This window comes from Barbus barbus (genome assembly GCF_936440315.1).
Source record: "Barbus barbus genome assembly, chromosome: 14".
Lineage (NCBI taxonomy): Eukaryota > Metazoa > Chordata > Actinopteri > Cypriniformes > Cyprinidae > Barbus > Barbus barbus.
The window spans coordinates 10793850-10804542 of NC_136742.1; the positions used below are offsets into that span (position 1 = coordinate 10793850).

General features: G+C 35.1%; 1 protein-coding gene across 1 annotated transcript; it reads right to left on the reverse strand.

Moving 5' to 3' along the window:
- Positions 1-1003: 1003 nt before the first annotated feature.
- Positions 1004-10351, reverse strand: LOC306880255 (peroxiredoxin-6-like). Its single transcript, XM_079433669.1, has 5 exons — positions 10192-10351; positions 7733-7889; positions 3842-3988; positions 2377-2523; positions 1004-2208 (listed from the first exon to the last, which is right to left on the reverse strand). The coding sequence occupies exons 1-5, from the start codon at positions 10281-10283 to the stop codon at positions 2083-2085; spliced, it is 669 nt and encodes a 222-aa protein (XP_079289795.1). The 5' UTR covers positions 10284-10351; the 3' UTR covers positions 1004-2082.
- Positions 10352-10693: the final 342 nt, after the last annotated feature.

A 10693-nucleotide genomic window follows, 5' to 3' on the forward strand; every position in this document is an offset into this window, starting at 1 on the left:
AAGAGTTGGGGGGGGGGGGTTAATGAGAGGGTAACACACACTGTCATTGGCTCGTCCGGCCTGCATCCAGGAAATGTGGCGTCGCATGATCAAACACATGCCATCTGCATTTTACCGTCCTTCACAGACAACGAGGGGAATCCCTGTCTGTTTTCATGGCATTCTTGGGGAGGGAGGGAGAAAGAGAGGAAATCTGTCCTTTACTCTGAAGTAAAAGAGCATCTGGCCCTCGCTGTCAAGCCGCATAGCTTCCATGACCTTCACCCTGCTATACGAGCTGCAGTAACGTCGGCTGAATAGTCGTGGTAACCTAAACCCCACACTAGTCCCTGCGCTCTCATCACTACAGCTCTCACATGCTCTTCAGAGCCCAGGGCCAAAGCCAAGGAGAGCGCTTCCTGCTGGTAACCTAGGAATGAGGATTGTGTGTCAATGATTTACTCTGCTAAATGCCTGTGTGGGAACATTTTTCAGTTTTTAATGAACAAACGGAATGCTTGTGATAACAACGCGTCCTTTCATGCCTCATTGACACCCAGCATTGATGTTTGTTGTCACAGTTTGAGAACTCCTTGAAGCTTTTTGGGGTTGTTCAACAAGGTTTGAAAGTTCAACAACATACCAACATAACGGACATGTAATTTGTCATCTTAATGCTTGACTTGTAAAATAAATCTTTGACCCTTTGCTCTAGCTTGTATGAAATTGTCAGAGATCCTATACTGCCACCTACTAGATGTTACATGTGGTGCAAGGGAATATCAGATTACTGTTTCCAATACTATTTTCAGGGTCACATTAGGATACACCTGCTAATTAATCTTCCCATGTAACATTCATCCTACGGACTTCTGAACATGCCTCACATCTTTACCTGCCATTAGTTTAAAAAAAAAAAATAGCATTTACACTTTAATTAATCCGAGACAATCACTGGTAGCCTGTACTGAAATTTATAGAAAACCGACCCTTATGATGTGAAATTATCAGATCCACCCATTTTGGTTCAATTATTTATAACTGATGCATACATTTGTATTTAACTTTTTTTTTAATTATTATATATCATGTTAACTTGTTTCTGTGGCAATAGTTAATGTTCAGCAGTCATTACTCCAGTCTTCAGTATCAAATGATCCTTCAGAAATCATTTTAATTTGATAGAGCTCAAGTAACATTTCTTATTATCAATGTTGAAAACAATGTTGAAAGTCGGGGTGTTTTTTTTATAATATAAATCTAATAAGACTTTTCTTTTTGAAAATTCAGCAAGGATACATTTAATTAAAAGTGACCGTAAAAGACATTTAAATTGCAATAAAATTATATATTTCTAGCAACTGTTTTCAAGATTGATGAGAAATATTACTTAAGCACCACCACATTGGAATGATACCTAAAGGTCACTGAAGTCTGAAGTAATTGCAGCTGAAAAATTCAGCTTTGCCACAGAAGTTAAATCTTACAAAATATTCAGAAAAGTGATTTTTAAAGTGTCATTTCACAATATTACTGTTTGTACTGTATTTCTGAGTACATAAAAGTAGCCGGGGAAGCATAAGAGACTAACTGACCCTGATATTACATATTCCATAACACGCATGCTAGAACTGACCCAACTGCATTTTCCTTGTGTATGATTTATCAGTATAGATTTAATAAATCACTACAAATCAAAGTTCATTCTGGCAACATGTTTTTCCTCATTCAACCTCTCCATGGTGTTAAAGTTTTTAATTAACCGTGTTTGTGAATACATTGTGAAATACCACAACTACTTATGCATATTAGACCTGAGCCATAAACAGCAAGTATCCAAAATTAGAATTCATTATTCAAAAACATCAAAATATCACAGTCCAAATGAATCCTCATTAACATCTTTTTAAATGACAAAAGGATCAGTTTTATTGAGATTAAGGCACAATACAATAATTATGTTGTATGTAATGAATGACCTGAAGATGCTAAATTCTCATTTCTCTCTCTGGATAGTCAAAGTCAGAGAACGCACCACATCAATTGGACTAAAATGTGATGTCAGTTAAGTGCCATTTCTACAGTATTGCCCCAATATATCAGTTAAGGTTTAGTGTAGCGTATGTACTTTTTCCCAGAAGGCACATCTTTGAGGGTAAAACCTGCTGGGAAAAGTTTGTTGGCTTCTTCATCTGACAAAGAAGGGATGACCATGACTTCTTGACCAGGCTTAAACAAAAAGAAAAGAAAAAAAAAAAGGGAAGGAAAATAAATACAAATAAATTGTACTTTACGATTTTTTTTCTCTGACCACATACGAAAAAAAATAAAGTAAATAATAATAATGTTAACTTAGGGACTCTGACATATAGTAAGGAAAGAATAGCTGTATCTTACCTTCCAGTCCACAGGTGTGGCCACTTTCTTTGTTGCCGTCAGCTGCAGAGAGTCTATGACACGGAGAATCTCATCGAAATTGCGCCCTGTAGTGGCTGGATAGAGAATGGACAGCTTCAGCCTCTTGTCTGGGCCAACGACAAACACCTGAAATATAATCAATATGGTAAGTGCAGATAGAAAGAAGCACTTTTAGTTTCATAATTGGTGACCTAATGAAATAACACCACACTAATCCTATTCAGTAACCGTATAATTCTGATTCGCCACAATTGTTTCACGATGCCAATCTTTTGTCTCGGCCAGCCGAAAGTTGTGCAATGCGTTTAGGGCTTTACAGTGTGAACAACAGCATCAAATATATTTGTGTATTAATATAGATCGGTCTTCTTTCGGCAGGTTCCTTAGGGTTTTCTAGTATTGACAACTTTTGTTGTTAAGATGCTAAAGCACATGTTGTAGCAAAGACTAGATTAAATCTGCGGGTACATGGAGCAATGGAAGCGTTACATGCAGCAAAACATCCACAGAAATTTAGTCAGGTGGATCAGTTTCACAATCACCCATTCAGGCATTGGCCACGACCAAGACATTGAAAGCAGTGGTTCTCAAACTATTTGACTCCAAATCTTAGAAATTATTTACAAGCTGATATGTACCTCTGGCACTTCTGTTGTCATAAATTCAAAAACCGGATTTTGAAAACCGTGTGGTTTAAAAATGTTATAAATCTTTAAAGAGGTTTTTAGCATTTTAATTTACATGTGTTAATATAATTAAAAATAAATTAAGACTTATTGGGACCCCTGATTAAGAACCAGTGTTATTTTAGTAACACATACTATTATAGCTCTAGAATTTTAATATTTCCAATTAGTTTTTATTTATATATTTTTTTATTTTTACTTCAGGTAAATTTTTGTAATTTTATCGTGCAATTTTGTCATTATTATTATTCATTTTAAAATGTCTACACAGTTATATTTTTTTTTTTATTTCGTTTTTTGTTTTAGTTATTTTACTACATGGAAATAAGAAGTGTTGCCTTGGCAACTAGCCAAAATAAAATGAGTTTACTTTACGGATTTTATTTCAGTTCACATTTTTTTCCATTTCAACAGCATTAACTTCATATTAAATAAATACATATGAATGCAATATTTATTGTAAAAACAATTTTTACAAATAAATCAAGCAGATTGTGTGTCAGCATTTCAATATTTATTTTTGTATGCATTTATATTAGTTTTAAAATATCTATATAAATTAATCATTTTTATATTTAGTTATTTTAGTAAGTAGTAAGTGTTGCTTTGGCAACTAGCTGATATAAAATTAGTTCATTTTAGATTTTAATTTAACAGTCATTTCATTTCAAGTAACAAAAAAACCTGGTTTTATAGTTTTTGTTAACTTCAATAACCCTGTTGAGAACAATTAAAGAATGCTTGCAATGGAAACTCACACAGCGGGCAGTGAGGGGCATCCCGTCTTTATCCCTCTCATCAGGGTCCAGCATCCCCAGTAAGACCGATAACTCCCTCTTGTCATCTGCTATGATGGGGAAAGGCACAGTACAGCAGGCTTTGTCTTGGTTAAACGACATGATGTCCTAGAGACAGCAAAAGATACAGAACTATGAAGTCATATTCATGGTTTTTGCAGATTTTAGGCAGTCATTCTTACATGTGAAGCCTTGTTGGAAGAAAGTCAATTAAAACAGGGGTTTTTTGGCAAATAAAAACTCCTTTACAAATTCAAAGCCATAAATAATGGAAAATATTGGTTTATTTTTATGTTTTACAATTAAGAACATTACAGTATATGTACACATCTGGATATTCGTATGAGTAAAGAGTGTTGTGGTTTACCAGTGACTAACATCACACAAAGCACATTATCTTCTGGGAACCGGGTGTCTGCGACATTCACATGAATTTGAAAACAAGAGTTCAGCCAAAAGGCACATGTGGGTGGGAAAGTATGTTTTTATATCCAGTAAAAGAGTTAGCATTAAAACCGTCAGACCGTAAAATAACAGAAGCAAAAGCGGTGTGCCTCAACGAATTACAAACTAGTTCTTAATGCATTTTCTAGCGTTATTATGAAACATTTGGCCAAGTTCAGACCCTTGAGAAGCCAGATGTCTTGTAACATGTAATCAGCCCTTTTGTTAAAATGTTCAGTGAGAGAATCAGAGAGTGTCAACTACAGAAAAACACCTCTCGGGATTATAGTAAGAACGAATCGGCGAAGTCCTCTGTGTGCGTTTCTAAGAGCTACAGGCCAATGATTTGATATTTAAGCTACAACAGTCCCAAAACAATGCAGCATCAGAGAATGGAGTTAAGAAAGGGAGGCCCATGTGACCTCTTAAGTGTCCGTTTATCAGTATCATACAATTTCAGTGTACACTACTGTTCACAAGTTTGTAGTCTGTATGATTTTTGATTTTCTTGAAAGAAGTCTCTTATGCTTACAAAGTAACTGCATTTATTTGGTTACAATTACAAAGAAACATTAAACATTTATCAATGCTGAAATCAGGGGGGTATTGCAAAAAGTAGGTTATGTGACAGACATACCCGGGTATGTTTGAGGATAAGAGAGCGGATAACCTCAGCTTTCGGTTCCAAAATCGGAGGTTACTTTCAGGGTATGCAAGTAACCAAAGCAACTTGGTCTCTGAAGATAACCTGCTCCAGAGCAGGTTATCTTCCAGGGTTAGTTCACATCAGCGCTATCTACTGACGAGCCTTCAGAGGGCGTGACAGAGCGCACAACATTATATAATATTACAATAATATAACCCATATTTTATATATACACAGTCGTGGTCAGAATTATTGGCACCCTTGGTAAATATGATCAAAGGCGGCTCTGAAAATAAACCTGCATCATTAGTCCTTTTGATCTTTTATTAAAAAAAATACAAATAAATATCTAACCTTTCATTGAACTAAAACAATTGAAAATGGGGGGAAAATCTCATGAAACAAATGTTTTTCTCAGATACACGTTGGACAATTATTGGAACCCCTAGAAATTCTTAATCTTATGAGTAAAATATATTATGAAGTATATTCCCATTCATATTCACAATTTTGAGCACTCCAGGGTGATTATGAACATGAAATTATTAAGCCATGGCTTCCTGTTTCACAGAAATATAAATAGGAGGGAAAACAAATTCCCAGATTCCCTTAATCATCCATCACAATGAGAAAAAACAAAGAATATATTTCTGATGTGCAGCAAAAGATAATTGAGCTTCACAAATTATTGAAGTGGCTTTATGAAAAGAGCTAAAGCAGTTAAAAAAAAAAAAAAAAAAAAAATATCAGGGCAATAATTAAGAATTTCGAGTTGCTAAAGACTCTCCAAGGACCACAGCTGGAGAATTGCAGAAAATAGTCGAGTCTTGGGGTCAGAATACCTTACAAAAAAAAAAATGTAATTGTCAAACAGCACCTACATCACCACATGTTGTTCGGGAGGGTTTCAAGAAAAATTATCCTAGCTCATCCAAAAACAATCTCCAGCATGTTCTGTTATCAGACACAACTGGAACTTCAAATGGGACTAGATTCTATGGTCAGATGAAAGAGCTTTTTAGCAGCAAACACTCAAGATGGGTTTGGTGAACACAGGCATAAAAAAAGTACCACGTGTACAATGAAATATACTTATGTATTTTTGATGTTGTGGGCCTAAATTTCTGATGGAGGTCCTGGACATCTTGTTTAGACACATGGCATCATGGATTCTATCAAATACCAACAGACAAAAAAAATAAGTGACTGACTCTGTTAGATATCTTATAATGGGCCATGTTTGGATCTTCCAACCAGACAATAATCCAAACACAAACCTCAAAAACAACACAAAAATGGGTCACTGAGCACAAACCCAAGCTTCTGCTGGCCATTCCAGTCCTCTGACCTGAACCCTGTAGAAAATGAGTGAGGTGAGGTGAAGAGAAGAAGCACCAACATGGAGCTGGGAATCTGAAGGATCTGGAGTGATTCTGGATGAAGGAATGGTCTCTGATCTCTTGTCAGGTTTTCTCTAATCTCATCAGGAATTATAGGAGAAAATTTAGAGCTGTTAAACTGACTAATGGAGGTTTCAAAAAGTATCGAATAAAGGGTGCCGTTAATTGTGGCCAATGTGTATTAGAGAAAAACATTTTTCTTAATGATATTTACTCCCATTTTAAATTCTTATCCAATGAAAGGTTAGATTTGTGATCTTTTATTTAAAAAAAATAATAAAAGGATTAACAATACAGATTAATTTTCACAGCCTTCTTTGATAATATTTACCAAGGGTGCCAATAATTCTGACCACACCCTGTATATGTATGATATGTTAATGATAAAGCCCTAATATAAGTAATAAATAAGGCAATATATTATTCCAATATGGTTATTATATTTACTTTTTTGGCATATAAAACAGTTCTCTGTATAAATTATAAAACACTATGACAAGGTAATGTTTATTACATTTTATATTATCTCACACATGGATCTGCATTTCTATCATGTATTTCTATAATAAAAAAATCTAATGTGACTAAATATATAATTATCAAACAAACAATATAATTCATATTCTCAAGGATTAAAGATTAAACGGGGAAAAAAATTTAAATGATTGCACAACCATCAATTAGGTGGCGATATGCACCAAGCATGTAAACGACCATTGAACAAAAGAAAAAGAAAGAAACCGCATGGAGCGCTTTTTCTTAGCATCCGTTTCCACAGTGACTTGTCTCGAGTCTTACCCAGGAACATACTCTGTGTTGAATGAACTTACTCCCGGACACATTTTTGGAACCACATATTTTGAGTAAACAAGGTTTGGGGTTAATCAACCGAAAGTTCAGGGTTTAGCTGACGGTAAGTTAACTGTACTTTCTGGAATACACCCCAGCTGTGCTGCTTAATATTTGTGTGAAAAGTGATGCGTTTTATTCAGGAATCTTTGAAGAATAGAAGGTTGAAAATAAATCTTTTAAAATAAATGTCTTTACTATCACTTTTGTTCAATGTCATGCATCCTTGGTGAATAAAACTTTTTCCTTTATTTAAAAAAAAAAAAAAAAAAAAAAAAAAAAAAAAAAAAAACAGTAGTGTATATGGGATTTGGGGTAAAGAAGCAATAATAATATTACAGTATGCAATTTCTGCAACAGATATAGGACCAAATATTTTGTAAATATTACACATTTAATAGTATTTTAATAATATTAATATACTAGAGGAAAAAAAATAGATTTACAAATAAATAATGTGTCAGGAGTTAGTTAAAAAACATTTTGTAGGATGCAAGTGTAATATCTGCAGACCTCACTCCATTTGCGGTGGTCCTCCACGCTGTCAATGGACAATGCGATCATCTTCACGTCGCGTTTCTTAAACTCATCGTGAAGCTTCGCAGCACGGGCTAGCTCAGTTGTACACACTGGAGTGAAGTCACGTGGGTGTGAGAACAAGATACCCCATCTAAAGAGGGTGAAAAAAATTATATGTAAATGAACAGCTTTTGACAGCTACAGGACTTCGTGAAAAACATCATCAGATCCCACCTCACAGACAGTTGGATCAAGCCCAGTGTGTTAGAAGCATTCAATTCTTTCTACCTTTTAGGCAAAAAGAAACAGCACAGCCCTTTTCCTTTCTAGCAATATACTGTAGCACCACCAGTTAAAAGCAGATTCCTGCCAGCAGTAAATTACCCATTTAATGAAAAGCGCAATGGATAATCGGAGATTCAGATAAAATGGCAATCGATTACAAATTCATGCTTGCTTTTGTACTATGTAAAAATTAACAAGTGGCAGGTTGAGCCATTACAAAAGAGTAGTGTCAGGAAGCCATCTGGGTGCAGAGACAATTAGTCATATCGTATAATCAGGTCACATGTTTTTCAAGTTCTAAAGAAAAATAATCATTCACTCACTGGAGACATGAATTTGAGCACGTCTGAAAACAAGTCTCTTTATCTATCTGGGAAGTTCTGGGAATCTCCCAATAGCTGGATAAAGCTAACATTACATCCATTCAGCCCAAAAGAAAAAAGTTTAGTAGAAATGCACAGAGCAGCACTTCTTTATTCAAAGGCCAGCAGCTGTTTTGACTGCAGCTAAAGAAACAACGCCAAATTCTTTTGTCACATGATCACCACAATGAAAGGAAATTCACACTCTTTTCACATTTTAAGTTCACACTGTAAACTGGAAGACAAGTTTGAAAGGGGACACTTTAAAATGGTCAAAAACAGGAAGATTGAGAAACTTGTGTTTTTACAGTTGGGAAATGCAGAATGAAGGGTTGCCAAACACCCTCTTATTCATTACGACATCTGCTACATGCTTCAATTTCAGAATCTTCCGCTTTTCCTCCTAAGGAAAGAAACTCCTAGACACACTGTGGAGGATGTTTGGCTTGAAATGGGGACCATCCGGGCCCCCTTCTGTTAGGGACAAATGAGGACAGTTACACAACCTGCATATTAAGAATGCTACTTTTTTCCAGGTCAGTTCATTGACCGCAGCCTGCTTAACAAAACCTTCTACTCTTCTATGAAGAGATGACAGTGTAAATAAACAGCTCATACTGCTTTCATGCATTTTTTCAATTTTAAATATGTATACACTACTGGACACATGTACATGGGTTGCAGATGCCCATTATATTCCATACATGCATCATGTAAATTTATGCATTTGCCTATATACTATACAGCACAATGTAAAAAATATGTCATCACCCAGAAATAAATTTAAAGCTGGATTTATAGTACATCCAAAATTACACACACACATAGTACTCTTATGCAAAGCAATAAATACTACATAGCAAATGTTTTGGTCACAGAATGTTAGCTATATTATTGCACAGTTTTAGTCTGCTGTTTTTATTGCACAGTTTTAAATGCTACAAAGTATAAACATATTAAGATATTATAAACATTAACATAATGAGTTTCTGTAAAGTGGCTTTGAAACTGTGTATTATGATCCACAAATAAAACTGACTTGAATTTAAAATCTAAAAATTTTAAGATTAAATTTTAGAAAAAAAAATGAGCACAATATGGGGGACTTCCCAACACTTTACACTCTTGCCAAAGTCACAACAATACCGGCCTTGTTAATCTTGCAGCCATAATGACCAGGCATATTTTACACCCCATCCCAAACATTTTGTTCACAAATTAAAGCTGGTTTAAAGAGAACAGTTTTGAGAAATGTGCTGTTTGTTTAATTTGTTGAAGGTTCTTGATTTGACCTCCTATATGGCACCCTTTTTAAAATAGCTGTAATATACTAGTTATGACTTATACAAGTTTGTTTGTGCTATTATTCTGAGTGCATACCTGTGTAGCAATGTCATACCTTGCAATAAAACCAAGGTTTGCACGATCATAGATGCCTAAAGCTTCAGACTGCACATTTCTTATATGGCTTAAACTTAGTCTTTCAGACTTCTTTAAGCCAACCCTGCCGCAAAAAAAATTATAATAATAATTTTATTTATTATTTTTTTAAGATAAAACTATTGCAAATAAGATTATTCAATGAGTGTATTCCGTTCAAGTCTAAAGCTCGACAGAGAGAAACGGATGTAAGCCGCTATATGCCACATCACCACCAGTTATATTGGTAAGGTATCGGGTCATGTTTATGTCCTACATCAGCCACTATAATGGTCATGAAGTGTCAAACCATCATAAACGCAGATAGATCGTGCCAGATTAGGCCCTGCTCGCTCAAAAACAAAATTAATCTATTTAGCTACTTACGAATTTCCCAAAAATTCATGAAATTTGATCTTGCCGATTGTAGTCTCTGCTTCAAAATTAGGGAGCACGTCTCCCAACAGAATTCCAGGCATGACCGTTTTCCTCTGTACTTGTGTTACAGACAGCACGTGCTACCATGGAACGGAGGTTTATCAGGAAGACAGAGGTGGGCGGGGCGATGCTTCTGATTGGATGAAACGCCGCTACCTCTCAGAGTTCAAAGATTAAGAGCAATTTAGTTTATTGTTTCTGCATCATAAATACAATGTTGCATTGAGCAAGACTTTTTACTCAAAAGAATGTAGAAAAATGCAATTGTGGGTTTTCTGCTTTATTCAATATTTTATCATGTTATTACCTATTTATTAACCCTAAATAAATATATATCGTTTAGTTAAAATATCAGACAGCTCCTTTCTTTTCCGTTTCTTTTTGATTTTAACTTGCGTTTATTATAATTTTAACTTTTGACATACTTAAGCACCATTGCATAAGTTACTTG